Source organism: Ipomoea nil, unplaced genomic scaffold (genome assembly GCF_001879475.1).
Source record: "Ipomoea nil cultivar Tokyo-kokei standard unplaced genomic scaffold, Asagao_1.1 scaffold2036, whole genome shotgun sequence".
Taxonomy (NCBI): Eukaryota; Viridiplantae; Streptophyta; class Magnoliopsida; order Solanales; family Convolvulaceae; genus Ipomoea; species Ipomoea nil.
The window spans coordinates 1196613-1218636 of NW_017618464.1; the positions used below are offsets into that span (position 1 = coordinate 1196613).

The 22024-nt window shown below is 36.7% G+C and overlaps 1 protein-coding gene, 1 long non-coding RNA gene and 1 pseudogene across 5 annotated transcripts; 2 read left to right on the top strand and 1 right to left on the bottom strand.

The window, feature by feature from the left end:
• Nucleotides 1-335: 335 nt before the first annotated feature.
• LOC109148194 lies at nucleotides 336-15931 on the bottom strand. Its single transcript, XR_002048767.1, has 3 exons — nucleotides 15445-15931; nucleotides 14991-15260; nucleotides 336-346 (listed from the first exon to the last, which is right to left on the bottom strand). It is a non-coding gene; the product is annotated as an uncharacterized LOC109148194 (long non-coding RNA).
• On the top strand, nucleotides 708-4940 carry LOC109148193 (homeobox protein BEL1 homolog). Of its 4 annotated transcripts, none has more exons than XM_019296040.1 (6): nucleotides 708-1096; nucleotides 1204-2089; nucleotides 2585-2967; nucleotides 3428-3488; nucleotides 3960-4230; nucleotides 4279-4940. In XM_019296040.1, the coding sequence occupies exons 2-6, from the start codon at nucleotides 1253-1255 to the stop codon at nucleotides 4650-4652; spliced, it is 1926 nt and encodes a 641-aa protein (XP_019151585.1). In that variant the 5' UTR covers nucleotides 708-1096; nucleotides 1204-1252; the 3' UTR covers nucleotides 4653-4940. The 4 variants fall into 4 exon arrangements, with proteins under 4 accessions (XP_019151585.1, XP_019151586.1, XP_019151583.1 ...); XM_019296041.1 differs by having other exon boundaries at nucleotides 3960-4413; nucleotides 4512-4656; XM_019296038.1 differs by having other exon boundaries at nucleotides 3960-4940.
• Nucleotides 15932-16372: 441 nt separating the features above from the next.
• Nucleotides 16373-20368, top strand: LOC109147755 (annotated as a pseudogene).
• The last annotated feature ends 1656 nt before the right edge of the window (nucleotides 20369-22024 follow it).

A 22024-nucleotide genomic window follows, 5' to 3' on the forward strand; every position in this document is an offset into this window, starting at 1 on the left:
ATACGGACCATGATAACTTTAGGGGGACTGGTCAATTTAATGTAGAAGTATAGGAATATATGAAGATAAAACATAGCATGTGCTAGTACTATAGTACTATGTAATAGGATGAGGAGGACTAAGTTATTATGATCACATATAGCTTGCCACTGTTCTCATCCCTTTAAGATTAGTGTTTGTAATGCATGAACTTGAGGTTTTATGCTACTATTATACATAGGTTGAAGTGTTTGTGCATGAATAATTTGGGTAATTAACGCTAATTAAATATTACCTTAGCTTGTGCATAAGTTTTTAAAAATTTGATTTTTTTTTTTGAGTTACAAGGAGTCTAGCAACTACTAATCTAAGGCACTGGATAAATTCGTTCCGTATTGTAATCCTAGTCAGTAATTGGCAAAGGACCACAATGAGGTAATCAAACCTAGCTAGGTTGTCCTGGCTGATCGGTTCAAAGAAGATCAATAAATTGTTAGTGTTATGAATCAAATTTGTAATTTTATAGTTAGCAACTCTACTGTCTGGAAAATTTAGGTGGGTTGTTCCAAATTTTTATTTTTAAGATTAAAAAATTAGATGATTATAATAATTAGTGTAATTTTTTTAATTGGATGGGGCCTGTAATAATTGGTAGGGTGGAGGATTTGATTTTCCTTCCAAGAAGTCTTTTTTGTACATATTTAGCATTGACCCACCAGAGAGCTCACACAATCACACCCAGAGAGAGAGAGAGAGAAAGAGAGAGAGAGAGAGTATATGAGATGAAGAACATGGCTTGGAGTTAGAGGTCATCATCACATCACCCTCTCCTACCCTTCACAGCTCTCTCTTCTTCATTCTTCTTCTTCTTCTTCTTCCACACACAACATCCAAACATCCTCTGATCTTCTGTTTCTGTGTTAGTTGCAAACTGTCTGTGTGTCTTCCTTCCTTCCTGGGTTAGCTTTCATGGGACTCCATTTCTTGTTGGGCTATTAACAGAAGATCAAGTTTCAGAAAGAAAGAAGCGACAAATAAACATGGTGGCTGCAGTCTTGAAAACGAGTTTGGGTAGACACCCAAGTGGATAAAGATTGAATCTTTTTGTCTGGAAAAGGTAACATTGATTCTTGATTGATGTTTTCTTCCTTTCCTGTGAAGGTTTTTTCTAGTATTATTGTTTTTAGTTTACCGGTTTTCCGTTTTTGGGTTTGTATTAATTAGGAGCCGATTCTATACTAGCTTGCATATATTTAGCAAGAAAAAAGCATCTATGTTATGTATGGCTGGGCAAGGCGAAGAGAAAACGAGGTCGGCTATGGTGACAACAACCGGATATTGGTACGCTGATGCTCCTACGAATAATCCTCAGATTCATCAAATACACCAAACCTTTGACCCCAATCCGGAGATCTATAATTTAACCACTGGGATGGAGATGATAGGGTGGAAGAGTTTCTTCAACAAAGGCGCCGGCGCCGGCGCCGGAGGACCGGGGCCGTCGTCTTCCAAGATTGGTCTTTCCGGCGAGCCATCCACGAGCCATGAGTTCTACCATCATCAAGATTTCATCAGTACTACCAGCGAGACCATGATGGGCGGCGCTGCGGCGGCGGCGCCGCCGGGTGGCGGCGGGGCGTGGGTGGAGGATGATCCATCTCTAAGATGCGTGTTCCCTTGCGAGGGAAACGAGAGGCCAAGCCAGGGGCTTTCGCTCTCTCTCAGCTCCTCTAATCCTTCTGCGATTGGGTTACAGTCCTTTGAGCTGAGACACCATGAGAATGATCTGAGAGCTTCCATGATGCATGATGGAGGGTTCCTGGGAAAAGCCGCAGCTGCGAATCTGAACCACCACCCCTCAGAAACTGGGTATTTCCAGATCAGAAACTCAAAGTATTTGGGGCCTGCCCAGGACCTCTTAAATGAGTTCTGTTGCCTGGGAACTTCTGCAGATACCAATCATCATCATTCTGCAAAAATGAAGCTCCAGAAGACCAGTCAATGGCAGGATAATGAGAGCGCTTCTTCTTCCAAAAACCCCTCTTTGGCTTCCCTTGACCTCCTTGAATTGCAGAAGAGAAAAACCAAGCTCCTTCAAATGCTTGAAGAGGTATACATATACATATACATATATATACATATAAGTTTAAAGCCCAGGACACCATTTTTGAAAACCCTTTTTGTTCTGAAATTCACTTTTTTTTTTTTTCCTCCCTTTTTACTGTACCTAACTGCTCCAAGGAAAAGATTGGTGCTTTGGCATATTCAGGACCCATTATATTATCAACATTAAAGACTTATAAGCTGATTAGTTGGAATAATATATGAATATATTCAATTCACTTCTCAAAACGAGTAACGTTTATCATGGCGGAAGTTGAAATGGAGAGCTTTTAAGTGTGTTATATATGGTTGATGATTATTGGGTAACTGTGAGACTTGAAATCTTGAGCTAATTAAGCCACCAATATAATGCACTTTCGGTTATATTAATGCTCACATGCTGACAAATTGATACTTCACAATTATTAGCACTAATACTAGCAGTTAGTTGTGGTAATTATTTTTCAAAGATTAACGTTGTTTTCCACGATTTCTTGTACAGGTTGACAGGAGATACAAGCACTACTGTGATCAAATGAAGGCGGTGGTCTCCTCCTTCGAGGCGGTGGCCGGAAACGGCGCGGCCACCGTGTACTCCGCCTTGGCTTCCAAGGCGATGTCGAGGCATTTTAGATGCCTGAAAGATGGGATTGTGGCCCAGATTAAAGCCATCAAGAAGGCCACCAGCGAGAAAGACACGGCGGCGCCCGGCTCCACCAAGGGAGAAACGCCGCGGCTTAGGGTCCTGGATCAAGCCCTCCGGCAACAAAGGGCTTTCCAGCAGATGACCATGATGGAAAGCCACCCATGGCGCCCCCAACGCGGCCTACCGGAGCGATCCGTCTCCGTTCTCCGGGCTTGGCTCTTCGAGCACTTTCTCCACCCGTAAATTCTCTAAACCCTAATCAAATTAGTCAGATTATACTGTCTCGAATAGTGACTGCAGATTTTTCTAATCAGTTAAAAAACTTAAACTGAGTCGAGTTAAATTATTCGCATAGTAATCATAAATTTTTTCTTAAAATCTAGTAAGTACAATATGTTGGCATCAATCGTTTTTCAAGAATATAACCAAACGTTTGAGATTCCAATTATTCATCACTGTCTGTCTTGTCGTTTCTTTCTTCCTGTTAGCTGCGCTAGCTAGCCATCAGATTTTTTGTTGGTTGGTTTGTGTGGTTTTGGTTTTCATTTTCTGGCTTCTTCTTCCAGCTCCATAGGTCCCATGCACCCAACAGACACACAGGAAATGCATGTAGTACTAGAAAGTTATTAGCCACAGCAAAATCATTAATTAACTTTCAAGGTGAGGTACTTTTGTTTTTAATGGGAAACCTTTTTGCAGGTACCCCAGTGATGTGGATAAACATATTTTAGCTCGCCAAACTGGTCTTTCAAGAAGCCAGGCATGTCCCTTTCTCCTCCCCTTATTATTATTATATACTTTTCGAAAATAATTACAATGTAATATCTGCTCTATATTTTCTCAATCTTTTCTATGACTATGTATATATCTATTTGGAATAGTAACAGAAGTGTCATCACATTACATAATAATTGGCAATTATTATTTGATACATTAGATTTTCAGCTTAAATAGACTAATTCAAAGTCTCGGAATAATTGTCTAAGAGTAGCTGGAAGAAGTAAATTATGAGTCACCCAATCAGCCTCCAAGTTAATCCCTATAGTTAACATAATTCGATCTGTGCACAAGGGATTCATCTTCACATTTTCGTCATATCACAGATTATTTTAATCTATAGTTTATAATATCAATGGTGTAATCTGCTTAGGGCTTTGTTTTCTAGTATGTGTCGTGGGTGATTAACTATTATTAATATAATAATAATATGTGCATGGGTTTGTACATGTAGGTGTCTAATTGGTTCATCAATGCAAGGGTGAGGCTATGGAAGCCTATGGTGGAGGAGATGTATGTGGAAGAAACAAAGGAACAAGAGAATCTTCTTGCCACGTCGGACGACAACGGGGAAGCCGCCGCCCGGAATCTGCAGAATCCTAGGAACGACACGGAGGATCAGAAGCCAAACCTCGTACGCATAGACTCCGAGTGCATCTCCTCCATCATCAACAACCACCCCGCCGCCGACGATAATAAGAACAACGCCGGCGAGGATGATCACCACCACCACCACCTTCATCAACAGGCGGCGGCGCTTCAAATCCTCGGGGCCAGAGGCGGCGGCGGGGACCACCAATTTGGGCCGGTGGGGATGGACTTCTCGTCCTACAACCACAACTCCGCCGGAGCCGCCTTCAGCTACGCCGCAGTGGGTGGCAGCGGAGGAAAAAACGGCGGCGGCGGCGGTGGAAGCGTGTCGTTGACGCTGGGACTGCAACAGCAAGGGGGAAGCGGAGGAATGGGTTTGGCGGCGGCGGCGGCGTTCTCGTCGGCGGCCTCTCAGAGTTCATCGTCTCTCTTCTACCCTAGAGACCAAATGGAAGATTGCCAAACAGTCCCTTATTCACTTCTGGACAGTGAAGGTCAGAACTTGCCATATAGGAACTTGATGGGTGCACAGTTGCTTCATGATTTGGCCGGTTAGAGTATCAACAAATTAAACAACTTCAAAACCTAAAACTAGGGTCCAAAAATTCATTAAAGAATTGAAGTTGATATTATGCTGGTCTGCCTTCCTATATATCATCTTTGTTATAATTTATAACCTACTTCTTTAATTATATATTACTATATGAATGGGGTATAATACTGATTAAAGAAAATGGGGATTTACTACATATATACATAATACATTGGGGTTAGATGTATGTATACAATTTAATATATATTTGAATTGCTTCCACGGCTGGTAATTTTGAATGCTTTAATTTAATATTGTCATTATCCATCAAGAAACCCATGATTATTATTGTATGAATTGTGAAATGAAATTTTGAATTACCTGCAGTTCTTGCTAAAATATACAGTTCTCTTTTTCATTGTATGTTCAAGGATCGTCAATAATAAAAACATCATAGTGAGAGTACTAGCAAGAATCAACCCATCTTTTAGTACGAAAATTATGCATCACTTTTTTTAGTGACAAGAGAGAGCTGCATGCTTGCATTCAATATTTGAGGATATGCGCTGAGTAAACCTATAACTATAGCCACCAAACCAACAGTCTGACCAACTTGACTGAAGTTGTCCCCAAATTCTTCCATTTTCAACTGTATTGAGTAGAGATCGAGTCACCATCTATCACTGCTCATAGCGTATCATCTATCCAATACATTTAGATATATAAGTCATGTTTGGTAAATGACTGTTAGCTGATTGAGTTAATTAGAGGGTATAACTAGTTGATAACATTAACTGATTGTAAAAAGGTGTTTGGTAAATTAGCTATTAGCTGATAGCTGTTTGGTATAATTTCTTTACTCAAAAAGCTAATTGAAAAAGTTGCTTTGAGTAGCTTTTTGAATTTTAGCATTTTGGAGTATAAAATGCTAATTAACCAAACACTTATGATTTTTAAACCAAGTTAAACAACTAATAGTGGTCAAATAAGTCAAAATTGGTTTATAGGCTAACTATTTTACCAAACAGGGCCATAATATATTATGCTCCCTCTTTCTCATTTTATTATACTCCATCTTTCTCACTTTACACGTCATATTTACTATTTATTAGTCAAATCAATTCTTTATTCTTTGCTTATTTATATGATACTACAAAGAAAAATGCACATTGACAACACTAGAAAGACAACAGTTTTTAACAAAAGTGTTGTCTTTTGTATAAAAGATAACAGTTTGGCCTAAAATCGTTGTCTTTGACGAAACACTTTTGTCAAAGACAACGGTTTTTACTTGACCGTTGTTATAAGTGTGTTGTCTTTGTGCATTTTGTGAAAAGACAACATCACAAAGATGACGATTTTAAAAAACCGTCGTCTTTGCGCATTATTTTTTTTTTTAAAGACAACGGTTTTATTTAACCGTTGTCGTTTGTGTGTTGTCTTTAAGAACACTTGATACACAACACTACAAAGACAACCGTTGTCGTTGCATGCTATTTATTTTTTTAAGATAATGATTTTATTGTTCCATTGTCTTTAATTTGTATGTTGTCTTTAAGCGTACTTGGCTAGTGGCTACACAATACTACAAATTATCAATTCATGGCACCCAACAGTTATAAATCATGTCATGAGGAATTTTGAAGCAAGGGAAACAAAGCATTTTTCATATATATATATATATATATATATATATATATATATATATATATATAGAAAAACGCTCATATGTGGTCATGTCATTAGGTGTGGTCGTGTGGTTGTATTTGTGTCGTTGAATCAGTTTAATCTAAAGGCAGTGGTAATTCTGAGAATTTTCGCGCGTTTTAGTAAGTGGGGGTGTTATGGTAATTACAGTGACCATTTATAGCGGGCGTGTTCCAAAATACACCAATAGTGTTGACAACATACACCAATAGTGCAATAAAACACACCACAGTGAAACACACCAATGGTGTATTCCCGTGTTATGCTAATTACAGTGGCCATTTATAGCGATCGGGTTCCAGAATACACCAACAGTGTTGACAACATGCACCAATAGTGTAATAAAACACACAACAATGTGATTTTCCCTATTCCGGTGTTTTATGACAAGTTTACCCTTATAGTTCGCTGGGTAGTAGAATATGCGCGAAAATACTAGAAAAAATCTTGATTAATATGATTCATTAGATCTATCTAATCTAATGGTCTATAATTGACCATATGACCACACCTAACAACATGGCCACATGTGATCACTCCTCTATATATATATATATATATATATATATATATATATATATATATATATATATATATATATATATATATATATATATATATATATATATATATATATATATTCTAAAAAAATTATTTTATATGGTTTAAATTATTTGATAGCACAGCTTAAGAAGCATGAATGATTTTGTGGTGGTGATGTAGATGCGAAGATCCAAAGATGTTTAGTAGGGGCACACCAAGATTTTTATTGTTGTATTGGCATAAAGACAATTGAGTTAAGGTAAAATCTGTTTGGGCGGCACTCAATTTCAATGCTTGGACTTTTTCATGAAACTAAAATATCACGATTATCACATGCACAATAATATAAATTGTGGTCCTTAAATGATTCTCTCCCAAAAAATAATAAAAACATCTTATCAATCTCTTCATGCCCCAAACAACTGTTCATTGCTAGCTAGCTAGCTACCACTTTCGACCATCAAAGCAAAAGTGATCTACCTAAAAGTTAATTGAGATAGAGATACCTAAATTATCTTTTTTATTATTTGTTTTGGTGATAATGTTATGTGTTTTGGTAATACGTGAATAACTAACGAATATGAATGATAATAATGTTTGTTATAAATTTCATAAACTTTTTCTAATATAATAGGGAAAATGAGATGAAATAAATACTGATTCTTTAAAAAAAAAAAAAAAAAAAAAACTTGCATGGAATTTCGGTTAAAATAAAATAAAAATAATTAAAAAATTTACAAACTCTATGATTTATTTTCTTATCTTATAATACAAAATAAAAATAAAAATACAATAAAACTCAATGATGGTAAGATTATAGTTGTCAAAACAGGTTAGCTCACCAATTGCCTCGTCTCGACCAACAATTCTATATAATTAATACATTATATTGTAAATGATTTGTACTACTCAGTAAGTTAGTAGTATATATATTAATATTAATGTGTGTTCAACAATTTTAAACTTTGGATAAATTTGTGTAGATTATCTACTTATTTAAACTTATTAGTTATTTATGACTAGATTTAACAAATTATATTAATATTTGCTTAAACTATCTAGACTATTTTACTATAAAACTATTAGCTTTTAAAATTAATTTGTAATTAAAATTAATTTTATAGTATTTGGGGGGTGGCCTGCTATACTATGGTTTCTCTTTTGTATATTCACAAATCTTTTTCAATTTTGTCCTTCTTTCACTTTTTTTTTTAAAAAAAATTTCCTCTTAAGTTATTAAAGTTATTAAATAACATTGTTAAATATAATAATAACATGTATGCTCTACATATTTTATTGTACACTTACAAATTCATTTTATTTTTATTTATACATATGTATTAATAATTTTTATCCTTTTACAACATTTTTAATAAAAAAAAACTATAGAATTATATATACTTTGATTATATAATTTCACTAATATTTTTGTTTATTTATTATTTTTTTTGGTCACGTATTGCGCGTATAATCACATAAAAGACAAAGAAAACCTCAACCAAGTCTTAGATTACCTTGCCGGTCCCGACTACTAATATTGATGGCACAAAAAAGCACGCCAACTGTGTCTTTGGAAAACTTCAACAATTTTAGTAAGAGGAAAACTATGTTGCATGCTTGGCTCAAGATAAGAAATATTACACATAGGTGAAATGTCATATTCCACAATTTTGGCAACTACCAATTTTGTTCTTTTATATATATAGGTCTAGAATCATGTACGAATGACTTCCCAGGTAAAAAATGTGCACAAATTTCAGCCATTGAATTCACCTAGATCTGATGTTTTGATCTTTAAAAAAAATTTCCTTTCAAATTAATAAAAATTGTGCACTTGAAAGCTCAAAATCATGCACATGAAGATACAAAAATGTGCAATTGAAGGCAAAATTTCTGCACTCGAAGGTAAATAGATATGCAATTGATGCAATTTATGGTACCAAAAGGGGAAGTTATTCAACTTAAGTGTTATTAAAGCAATTACCATACAAATCGTTTGTAAATCTTACAAATTTCATTAGAAATTTAATTATATGTTATTGAAAAAAATGTGAAAGATATAACAAATACTGGCTCAGAATTGTGCAATTGAAGGTTAAAAAAAAAAATGCACTTGAAGGCTACAAAATGTGCACTTGAAGGCTAAAAACATGCACTAGAAGAAGAAAAAAAAATGGTTCATTGGATTGCTAAGTATTTTTTTTTTTTAAATTTTTACACAATAGTAAGATACACCTACACTTATAGACATGAAATTGAGCACTTGAAGGCATAAAGACGATCACTAGAAGGCAAGGGAGAAAAAAAGACACTAAAAGTGAAAATTTATAGGAAATTAATTGTACACTCTTAGAAAGGAAAACATGCACTTGAAGGCTAAAAATATGCACGAGAAAGAAAAAAAAATGGTTCAATGGAATGCTTAAGTAATTTTTTTTTTTTTACACAATAGTAAGACGCACATGCACTTATAGGCATGAAATTGAGCACTTATAGGCATGAAATTGAGCACTTGAAGGCATAAAGAGGATCACTAGAAGGCAAGGATAGAAAAAGACACTAAAAGGGAAAATTTGAAGAAAATTAATGGTGCACTCTTAGAAACGAAAACATGCACTTGAAGGCTACAAAATGTGTACTTGAACTCCAAATTTTTGCACTTAAAGGAGAAACTATATACTGAAATAAAACAGATGCACTCGAAGAAGAGAAATATGCACTTGAAGAAGGAAACATGTGCACTCGAAGAAGAAAAATGTGCACTCAGATACAAAGACAATCTGACTTACTCAAAATTACAATAATGCCACCGCGCGTTTTTTAATTAATCTTCAATCTCGGCTGTTGATTTGGACTATATTTGTAGAAGCAACCATGGAACAAGAGGAACCACAAGCAACACTTGCAAGCTTCCCAACACCAACTCTACACAGATTTAAGGGTTAGACAACAAAGAATGCTAAAAAGGCAAATCCAGATGGAGGCGAGACAAATTGGAGAACTCCGGGAGCAACTTAGTAGAATTCATCCACATCCACCCCCGGAGTGGCGTTGAGAGGGCCATGCTTTAATTTCCCTTGCGATTTTTCTTTTGTTAGACTCTTTTAATTTTCATGCTTGTGTTACTTTATTGGATTTTACATTTTACTACTTTTACAATTGTTTTTCTTTATTACTTTTATTTTCATAATAATGATCCCGTTACTGCCTTTTGCACCATTATTATTATGAGTTGTCCATTTGCCACTAACAATGTTTTGCAGCTTGAATCAAACAATTGAAGGGGCCAACAAGTTGAATGCTACATTGCTTACAAAAGGGATTTGATCTACACATTGGTTAAATTCTCCACATCCCTTACTCTTTAAGTTTGCCCCGATCTTTATTCCTAAAGTGTGAAAAGGGGTTTGCATGCATTTGTTAGATCATAGTTCACATTGTCTTTTGTGCACCCCAAGTCCCGGTACCACTTCTAAAGTGTGGAAAGGGACTTTCACCTTAGTTTGTTTGTACTCGTGCTCCTTCTTGTTCCACTTAGTGCTTAAAGTAACATCGAGGGCGGTGTTTATTTTAAAGTGTGGAAAGGATGCACTTTGTGTTTTAGTGGTTGGAAATTCAATTGATTGATTGGTTCATGGTGAATGATTGTGTGTCTTATTGGAGAGTGCGTCATTGTTTATGCTATCTTAGAAGTGTGGTGATGATGTGCCAAAAATATTTAATTCTTGAAGTATTCTTTGGAAGTTACCTCTTTACACCAAGTGAGAATTGCATAGAGCCAAATAGGTTTACATCTTTTGTATGCTTGCATGTTATTCACCTCTTATATTATTTGGACCTTAGTAAATGATCTCTCGAAGTGGGAGTGTGTACTCTTCAACCTTGGAAAGATAAAATAAAGCAAGGTCGGAAATGAACTTAATCTTGGTGAGGTATTGGAGCAAAATGTGAGCCTTGTGGATGAGAATTGAAAAAAATTCCCTAATCCCAAAAGAAAAACCATGAGTGAAAGAAGAAAGGGAATGAAAAAGAGAAAAAGGCAATACCAAAAACAATGGCCAACCAAAGAAAAGAGAGAGAAAAATGAAAGAGGGAGCCATTGCTTATGTCGAGATCACAAAAGATTCTCCCGGGCTAATTAAACATAGAGATCTATGCCGTGGGGAGTCGATCTTTGGCATAAGGGTGGAGGCGAGAGAGAACCAACGCTTAAGTCGGGACCTTAAAAAGTTTCCCCGGGTTACAACACAGAGCTCCGTGCCGGAGGAAACTGGATTTTGGCTTAAGGTTGGTGACCTTTCACTTACTTTAATGTAAAGGACCTTGGCGTTATAAGGGTGGATATCGGTTGGGATGTACACATCATTCCCACTAGTGTGGCTCGACTATAGGCCCTTAGAATATAGGAGGTGAATTTGAAAATTTTTGCATGCTTGAACTAGTGTGGAAAGTGTGTTCCCTTGAGTTTAATTTTATCCTTTGCTAGGGGTTTTTGCTTCATTAGAATATTCCTTGAATTGCAAAGAATGACACGTGGTTGACACACTTGTTTGATAGCATGAAGGATTTCACCTCCTCCGTTGAGTCACACACTCTTTCCGATTGACCAATTGTTTGATTGAATTCACATAAAGCATCTTTGTCAGTTATCAATCCTTGATTTGAATTGAAACCTTGCTCGTGGACGAGCAAGAAGTAAAGTGTGGAAATTTGTGATAAGTATCAAATATGCTATGTTTTATAGGGTATTTAGGCGGTAAATTGTGCTATAATTGGAGCCTTTTATGCCTAATTCATGCTTAAATAGATTAATTCAATAGAAGTTAGGATTAAGGACTAATTCTATTTGCTTTTGTAGAAAAACGGCAAAACATTATCATTTTCAGGGCATTCCGGCAACAGTTCGGTAGAATGTCATATCTCGAGCTAGGAGTGTCCAAATGTATTGATTCAAGTGGTCATGGAAAGACAACTTCAAGGGCTACAACTTTGCTGAAGACATGAAAGGCAAATTCGCAACAACGAGTTCACAACGTGCGTTGTGATATGCGTTGACGGGTAGGTCAAAAGTTCCACTAACCCGACAACGCGCGTTGTGAATGCGTTGTGCGGCCAGATTCGCGGAAAAGCATATTTCAGCCTATTTAAATTCTTATAATGGGTCTAAATCAAGGGGGTGCATTAGAGAACATTTTCATACAGTAGCTAGGGTAGAATTCTCTTAGATTAGGGTTAGATTAGGTTTCCATTTCATCTCTTAGATTAGATTTCATTTTCCTCCCTAGAATTCATTGTTCTACATTGCTTATGGATTTCAAAACCAAAGATTGAAGACTTTTGTAACATTTTTTCTCTTTCTTCATATTTCATATCTAATTTGTGTGTTCTTTATCTATTGATGATGATGAATTGATAGAATTCTAGGATTTGGATTGGTATTGGATTGTGTTTGTGTTCTTATGATTTGAATGTACGAATGATGAGATTGGTTGTATGTATTGGCCTTGAATGCCTTTGTTATAGAGGAGTGCATATTGATCTCTTTCTATTATGGCCCTAATGGTTAGATGAGTGTGAGAGTGGGAGTTTAGCAAGAGATTGCACTCTCCTTAGTCTTGCCTTTGCAATCCCCTTCCTACGACCCGAGGGGGTGAGCTTAGGGGAGGAGACAGTAGACTGCCCGCCAAGTGTTTGATAGAATGCCTTGCCCGCCGTAGGGAATGAGAGACTAGGTCCTATGCGTCCTAGTGATGGTGCCTTAGGTCTCCCTAGGTTAGCCAAACCTTGCAACCACTCTTGTCCACTAAAGACCAATGAGTGCACAAACCACAACTCCAATTCCATCCAAATCCCCGTTTACCTTCTTGTTTGTTCTCTTTAGTTTCCTTTGTTTTCTTTACTTTCTTTGATTCGTTGTTTTCCCCACTTCCACACTTAACTACCAACTCTCCTATCTTGCCCCTAGTCTATTGATAAGTGCATAATTATTCATATTTATACCCCATGTCTACCTTATATTTAGCCTTGTTTTGTTTATGAAGTGTCACAATGTTGTTCAAAATGATCTTTATTTTGCTCATTTGATCTATTATGCACAATTCATTATCTTTGAGTAGAAATGAATGATTTTAGATCATGTTGGATGCATTTGGAGTCAAGGGGAGCCAAGGTTAATCTAAGGAGATGGATGCAACACTTCTAAAGGAGCCAAAGAGTGATGTTTTCAATGGTGTTGATCATATGGACAAAGAGTTAATTCCAGCAATGGTCCTCCGACTATAGTGATTTTCCAAAATTAGTCCCCGACTTTTAATTTGGACACTTTAGGTCCCTTGACTTTCAATTTCTTTCCAATTGAGGTCCTTTCGTTAGAATACGGTTCATTAGACTTTAAATGAAGGGGTAAACTCGTCCTTTCACATGTCTATGTATTATTCTTCGTATTTCTCCCTTCGTATTTCGCTGTTATACCTTGTAAACATCTCAATAATAGAGGAACGCACCCACGAGTAGTCAGCAAATGGGGAACGACGAGGAACATTTTAGGGTTTCGACTAACATTATCTTCATATATATCACGTATAAAATGAAGAAATACTAAGAATAATACATAGGCAGGTGAAATGATGAGTTTACCCCTACATTTAAAATTCAATTAACTGTATTCTGACGAAAGGACCTCAATTGGAAAGAAATTGAAAGTCAAAGGACCTAAAGTGTCCAAATTAAAAGTCAAGGACTAATTTTGGAAAATCAATATAGTCGGAGGACCATTGCTGGAATTAACTCTATGGACAAATTAAACCAAGGCAAAAGTGGAACAAGTGTCAACAAGCTGAAATTCTCGCATGGATTGGCCACTGTTCTGTTTTCGGGCAGAATCTCGGTCTACAAATATCCAAATTATGTTATTTTTGTCCCATTGGAAAGAAGACTCAAAGATCTACAACTCATATTCAGACATCAAAGCCTATAAAGGAAGCCAAAGGGGTCCAAATTGTCCTTGAAGTTGAAGTTTCAAACTGACAATCCAAAACTGACCACTGTTTGGTTTTTGGATCATATCTCGGCCTAAGAATGTCCAAATAAAGTGATTCTTGCACCATTGGAAAGAAGAATCGAAGGGCTATAACTTTGTTGAAGACTATAATTCCAAATTCTGACGTTTTGAAGGCCAAAAGACACGGCCAAGTGCACGGCCATGTCTGTGGCCGTGTATTTTCTGTGCATTCCAGTAGCTACTGCCGTTTTGGACACGGCCAGGGACGTGGTCATGTCCCTGGCCGTGTTACTGTGCTCTGCCTTTTTTTTTTTAAAGTTCGATTTTTTGTCATTTCTACTTGGTTTTTACTCTTGTTAGAACCCTAGACACTCTCTTTCATTCTCCTTCATATTTTTAGGTTAGAATAGACACTACACCAAATCAGGCGTTTAGCGGCGGTTCCAAACCGCCACTAGTATGTTTAGCGGCGGTTATTCAACCGCGTCTAAATAGTGTGTCGCGAAGCATTTAGCGGCGGTTTTCTACAACCGCGGGAATTCATGGGAAACTTATTTCGCGGTGGTTTTGAATGCATTTAGCGGCGGTTTGTAACCGCCGCTAAAAGTTTCTTAATATTTACTTTAAATATTAGCGGCGGTTTAAAACCGCCGCTAATATTCATTTAATATTTATTTTAACTTTTAGCGGCGGTTTTAAAACCACCGCTAATATTTATTTAATATTTATTTAAACTTTAGCGGCGGTTTTATAACCGCCGCTAATATTTATTTAATATTTATTTAAACTTTAGCGACGGTTTTAAAACTGCCGCTAATATTTATTTGATATTAATTTAAACTTTAGCGGCGGTTTTAAAACCGCCGCTAATATTTATTTTATATTGATTTTAAATTTTTATTTTATATTGATTTTAAATTTTAGCGACAGTTATTAGTAGCGATTTTATAAGTGTCGCTAAAATATATTTTTATTTTCTCATCTAGATTGCTATTAAAATTTGTAATTGCCATTAAATTACTTAACCTCTACTTTCATATGTGCATTGTAAACACAAATAAATACACATTTAATTTAGAAGAAAATCAAATGTAACTTGTATTTTCAAACACTAAAGTTTAACAATATTCAACGAAGTTCACATATTAAAAGAAAAATCAATTCTACATATTAAAAAAATTAATTGGAAATAATGCTTGTCAAATAATAGTATCATTTATAACTAAAAAGTATGCGTTATATGAAAAATATAACGCAACATTGTATTCCACTCAACGTGATGCGCTATCATGCAACAAATTTCCCGTTTTCTTTAAGATGAAAATTCATTTCCACTCTCCGGTAAGATTGATGACCACTTTCTTCATATGATAGACTGATACCTACATTACAAAATGTAGTTTACAATCCATTAATAAAGAAATTAACAAAAGCAAAAGCAATTCATAACAAAAGCAAAAGCAGAGGGACTATTTCTGCCCAATTTCTATCAATTGAGGGGTCATTCTTGTCAATTTTTTAACTCAATGGGGAAAAAAAGGAATTGCCATCACAATGATCACATACAAAGGTAGCATGTTCCCTTGTTTTACAGCAACGATCACTTTCTGCTCAGACTCCGCGGATTCCTAAATCATATAAAACGATTAATGATTAGTGGAGGCAGAGTGGCAGACATCTTGAGTGTATTAGGAAGTAAGGAAATCAAAGAACATCATGTGCAGCAATGCAAGCTCCTAAGTGGTATTTTCCATGCATAGTATGTTAGATCATGATAATGGACCATGGTGAAAGAATTGCATAGGACTTGCACCTTGAAGTTAAACACCAATGATTAACTAAAAGCCTCATTTCATGCACTACAGATAAAATCCCTAAAGTTCCTACTGAATACCATACAGAGACAAGTTCAGATTCTTTATTGTGCTTTGATAATGAAACTGAACAAGGAACTATAAGAGAAGATAGTAGTGTAATTTGTAAATACTCTAAAAAATCCACTTTCATATTCTCACCCTCATCTCCCCACCCCCAAAACAGATTCTTTTTACTATGCAAGATGGAAGTCATGTTTTGGCATCTGGATGCAATATTATGAGCAAATAAAGCATATAAAATATGGAAATGTGAAGACAAAATTTCAGCATACTCTGATTGTCCATTAACATGATGATTAGAAGATGAATTTTGCTTTCCACTCCCTTGTGAAGATTGTTGATTGCTTCCTTCATCGGGGTACCTACATTACAAATCAACCAATTACAGATCTAAGACATACTATCCTAGAGTGTAACCATCTCAATATGCATTAAGAGATCAAAGTATTTAGCAGTTAAAAGTATTTAAAAGAATTCCAGAAAGCCAAAAATCAATATTTGAAAAAAAAAAAGTATGTACTCACTGGTTCATAAATTCACACACACACTCCTTGAGAACAAAATCAGTGAGAAATTCACAGGAGTCACAAACCTTATAATGGAATAATTCCCTTTTTATGAGGTTAGTGGCGGTGGAGACGGAGGTTGTAGGAGACGCCAACCGCCGAACTCAAGGAGGACTGGAGGCTGTAGCGGTAGAGCAGATTAACACTTCATCCAAGAGGTGCTGCGGTGGAGCCGTACCGCCGTGGAGCACACACTTTAGAGGGGCTGGTGGTCCGGTGGAGGTCGGAAGAGGCTTCGACAGGTCGGAGCAGACGCAGGATTTCAGAGTTGATTTTTGTAAAACCCTTCTTCTAAATTTGTGCCGGTTTGGGTAATGGGTAGGGTGATTTTTTGGCTTTTGAATGTTGCTGACTCAATATCCTCCGTAATATAATATATATCTATATTAGAAATTACCTTCTTAAAAAATATTTTAGCGGCGGTTATGATGAACCGCCGCAAGTAATTGACGTTAAAAATTAATTATTTAGATTTCTATTTTTGCTAACAAGTTTCTTATATTAAACTAGCGGCGGTTTCTAAACCGCCTCAAAATAGTCATTTAGAGGCGGTTATGTATAACCGCCGCTAAATATATGTCGCTAAATAATCAGTTTGTTGTAGTGAGACTTAGATTTATGTTTCTTAACACATTTCAAGCTTGTATTGAAGGATCTACACTTGGATTTCAAGATTCTACCATCATTTCAATAGATAATCTTCTTTTCCCTTTTATCTCTTTATCTTGCAATGTTTATGCTTTACACTTATGTTTTTGTGTTCTTTATGCTATTTAATCATGAGTAGTTAGTTTATGGACTTGAGTTAGGGTTGTATTATCTATCTTGATGCTTGATTTGTGATTATTGCAAAAAGGGGAAGAACTCCAACCTAGGGTTCATGTGTTTGTGAAGGTTTTGTATTTATATCTTGTTAATGTTTGATGTACACATTCATTAGCTTATTTTTGGAGGATTCCTTGCCTCAACGAGAGTTGGGTGATGAATCCAAGCCACCCCTTGCATAGACCCGATTTCTTCCTACGAAAATAGGGGAAATTGGGGGCTTTAGATGCTTTGTGTGCTTGATGGACTTGGAATTGATTCACCACGAAAGTGGGGCAATTCCTTATTCTAATCCTTGTTTATTAATCACGAAAATGGTTTGTAGACTAGGATACCTACGTGCATTCCCGCTTGATTCCTTGCTTACTTGTTCTCCCTAATCCCTTAGGTTGTTAAAGCATCTAGATGATAATGCTCCCTAGCTTGAGTCCTATTTCTTTATTTTGTCTTTATCTTTGTGTATATGTGTTAGTCTTATCACTTCCTTAAACTTGTAGTTTGCTTAGCTTCTTGTTGATTTCCTTATGCTAGTGCCTAGTTTATTGTGATTGCATATTGCGTGCCATATCCCCCAATCCCCTGAGGACGATATAACACACCCGAGCTCACATCTTATTTTTGCTACATCATCTATCCTATTGATATATTTTGACACCAAATTGTCTTGCACTTCGTTTGCTCCGATTTGCCATCCATGAGTTCGACATTCGGGAGTTCCACACTTCCGTTTACACTCTTTCACACACATTCCACTACTAATAAAAACCACGTTATCACCAGCTAACTACAACTTCAAGATTCACAAGTGCGTTTGGCGCATATGCTCCACGGGGGCAAAACACGTCGCTTTTGCATTTCCCGGAGGGCCTCCTCATGTACTCCCTCGTTATCGTCGATATCCTCTCCACGTTCACTTCCGCCACCTACTGTTTCATCCTCGGCGACGTCACCTACGGTGCTTGCTGCGTCGACAACCTCTCCGCCACAACGCTCTCTGCTGACCTCCTCATGCACTACGGCCACAGTTGCCTATCGACACCACAACAATCCCCTATCTCTACATCTTCGTTGAAATCGCCATTGATGTATGAAAACTTCTCCACAAGTTAAAAGTCAATTTTGCCCCTGAGTAGTATGATCATTTCATTATGGTTGGGACTATTCAGTTTGCCGGTGCAATTTGAGCTGTGAAACCCGAGTTGGAAAAACTAAGGTTTAGGGTTTTGATACCTCAAACTAAACCCCTATCAGCTGGAGAAGTGTTGGGCTGCATGATAAGTGTATTTATATCCATGCTTCTACCCCATATATAGACCTATTTTGAGTGAAAGATACTTTGATTTTATGCAAAATGTTCCTTAATTCATTTGTTTATATCCTTAGGTGCATAAGCCGTTGAATTAGAAGCCAATCGTATGCCTTTCGGGGCATTTTGAATGAATCTCGAGTCAATTGAAGTCAAGGTGAAGCTAAGGAGGTGGTTAAAATACTTCAAAGGGAGCCAAATAGTGGTTTCTTCAATGGTCTTGATCACTTGGGCAAACCAAGGCAAAATTGGAGCAAAAGAGCAAGAAGTTAAAATTCTCGCACATATTGACCATTGTTCGGTATTTGGACCATATCTCAGTCTATGAATATCCAAATGAAGTGATTCTTGCGCCATTGGAAAGAAGACTTAAAGGGATACAACTCTTATGAATATATCAAAGTCTATGTCGAAATGGAAAAGGATTACAATCAGCCTACAAACCAGACCTGCATCGTAGGAGGATTCTCGACGTCTAGAGAATTATTTTCCACGCGTTTAGAAGAGGCAGAATGGCCATATTTTTGTGCTATAAAGGCTCAACGCGTCGAGAGCTCCAGATCTGAGAACTGTTTATGCAAAAATTGTCTTTTCTGACCTCCATTCTCCACCCACTATATATAGCATCATTCCTTCAAACCCTAACATTGGAGGCGGCTTGGGAAGAAAAAATGAGTGAAGAGAGGTGATTCTTCAAACTTCAAAGGAAGGAGGAGGGATTCCCACACCTTGGAAGAGTAGAATCACACCATAGGCCAAAACAGAAGAGATTGGAAGCTTCAAGTCGCACGAAAGGCGGAGGCAAAGCTTGGAAGAACATCATTTGGGAGAATCTCTTCCCTTTTTCTTTTACTTTCATTGTTTCTTGCATCTTCCTTAATACTTGTGTAATGAAGACTATGTTAGCCATGGTTGGCTAAGCTTACCTTTGAGATTTTGGGATCACACTTGGAATTATGCAATCTTTCACACTTGTATGCAATCTTTCACACTTGTTTAAGACCAAATTAATTATTTCACCATAGATTGGCACTAGGTGATTAAACACTTGATCCCCAAAAATCTCACTCTTCACTCTATTGAATTTTCAAGTTTACTTGCCTTGTCTTTATTTTACTATTATTTGATTATTATTATATTGAACCATCTCTCGTGATGTTAGGAATAACTTCCCGTGAATGAATTAGTAGCTAGTGCTTAATACCTCATTTCTCTATGGATTGATAACTCTGAAATACTCTAGGTATTTGTTTGTCAAAATATGCTACAATCACCGCACTACTCCAAGTGTTAGTAAGATTTGTAGTCCATACAATGCAGTTTTGATCTTTGTTGCTGATGGTAGGTTTCATTTGTAAGCATTTATGATTGCTAATCTAGAGATAATGACATATAGGTATGATCCATACATAGGGAAGTTGTTTCTTGAGGAGTATGATCATGATGGGATGAAGGAGGAGAGGAGAAAAGCAATTGAGAAGGCAAAGGGAGCCAAGAACTAGGGAGTAGTGTTAGGGACTTTAGGGCGGCAAGGAAATCCAAGGATTTTGGATATGTTGGAAAAGAAGATGGAGGAAAAGGAGATGACTTGGACAGTGATTATGATGTTAGAGATATCTCCTACTAGGATTACATTGTTTGAGGATTCAATGGAAGCTTGGATTCAAATCGATTGCCCTCGGCTATCCATTGATTGGGGAGACACATTTGGGAAACCGCTTTTGACACCCTTTGAAGCAGAGATTTCTTTAGGTGATCTACCCGGCTAGTGGGAGAGGAAATCAGCTGTGAATTCCAGTGCCAGTTTAAAGAAGGAATCTTACTGCTCATGTAATAATGCTGGCTTGAAAGGGGAGGAGAATGAAGAGCTATTATACGCAGAGCATGTTAAAATATTGTTTTACCCCTTCATTTGACGTCCACTTAACCAGCTTGTGACGGAAGGATCTATGTTTGTGTGTGTGTGTGTGTGTGTGTGTGTGTGTATTAATGTTAACTTAATTGTACATGTTTCTTAAGATATAGTTTACACTTGATTTGAATGTTTTAGAAGCGTCGAGAATCAGACTAGACACGTCCAAAAATTCCAGAAGCAAAAGGAGGGCACAAATTGAAGACTCGATGCATCGAGAAAATCCAGAATGTTTCGGGAAATCAACGCCGAAGACTCGACGCGTCGAGAAGTTCCAGTAGGTGGCGTGACGGATGGCGAGCAAAACTCGACACGTCGAATTTCCTGGGCAATATTTGGAAAGCTTTGCGGGAATTTCATAATCTGTCCCTATTGAGCTCCTGCTATAAAAGGCCCATCTTCCCTCACCCCTAGGGCATTAAGGTTTTGGATACAAGAAAATAGGAGATCAAGAGCTACAAGTTGCCTTGGGAAGAAAGAAGAAAAGCTAAGAAGATTTGAGAAAATCTCTTGGTCTATTCTTTTACCCTCTTCGTTGTTTGTGAACTCTTTATATTATTGCAATGAATTCTAGTTTAGCCATGTGTGTCTAAGTTCTCTTAGAGATTCTTGGGTGAAAGTGTTTATGAACCTATGTGCCTAGTTCTCAGATTCTTTAATATATTGACATTTGGGTTTTATAACTTGTGTTGCAATTGTGTTTTGTATTGTTGATGCTAGTAGTTAATGGTCATAATTACTCGTTTCATAGCTATCCTTATGTCTTAGCGGGAGTTAGGGTGTAATTAAGAGTACCCACAATTGCACTTAACTATTGCACCTTGGGAGATGGCATATTTGTTAAGGAGTTAACTCTTGACTTTTGCACATCGGGAGATGACTATTAGTTGAGAATTTATTATGCATGCTTGTTCTTACTTTGTTGGGTGTTTATATCACGGGAGTGAATATTCACTTGTATTGTTTTAGGTTGGAGATTACGAGAGTAACTATTTCCCTTGTTTGCATTCTCACACTTGTTTTAACCCAGATTTAATATTGCGCTTTAGATTGGCACTAGGTGATTAAACACTTGAATCTCAGGAATCTCACACACTCTCTCTATTGTTTTCACAAACTGGCTACTTTGCTATTTAAATTAGTTTTATAATTAATCAACCATCCATGATTTTCGTTAGGATTAGCTTCACAAGAATAAATTAGTAACTAGTGCTTGATACGCCCCGCTTCCCTGCGGATCGATAACGCGATACTCTGGGTAATTATTTGTTTGAGAAATATATTGCAATTATATATATATATATATATATATATATATATATATATATATATATATATATATATATATATAGAGAGAGAGAGAGAGAGAGAGAGGAAGTCATTAAGGTGAGAACGAGTTGCCAGGAGAGAACTAAGAACCACTCACAGCTATCCACGCATCCAGATCTAACGAATCAGAAACACTAATTTAAAAAAAAAAATACGGTGACATTTTCGTAAATAATTGAACATCAAAATGCAAGTAACAGTTTCATATAGTGCACCTAAGTGCAAGTAAAATGTATTACAAGTGCAACAAATAATGTACACTGAGCATCAATATTAAGTGCACCTAACGTTATCATTAGTTGCACCAAACATTATTGATTAAGTGCACATA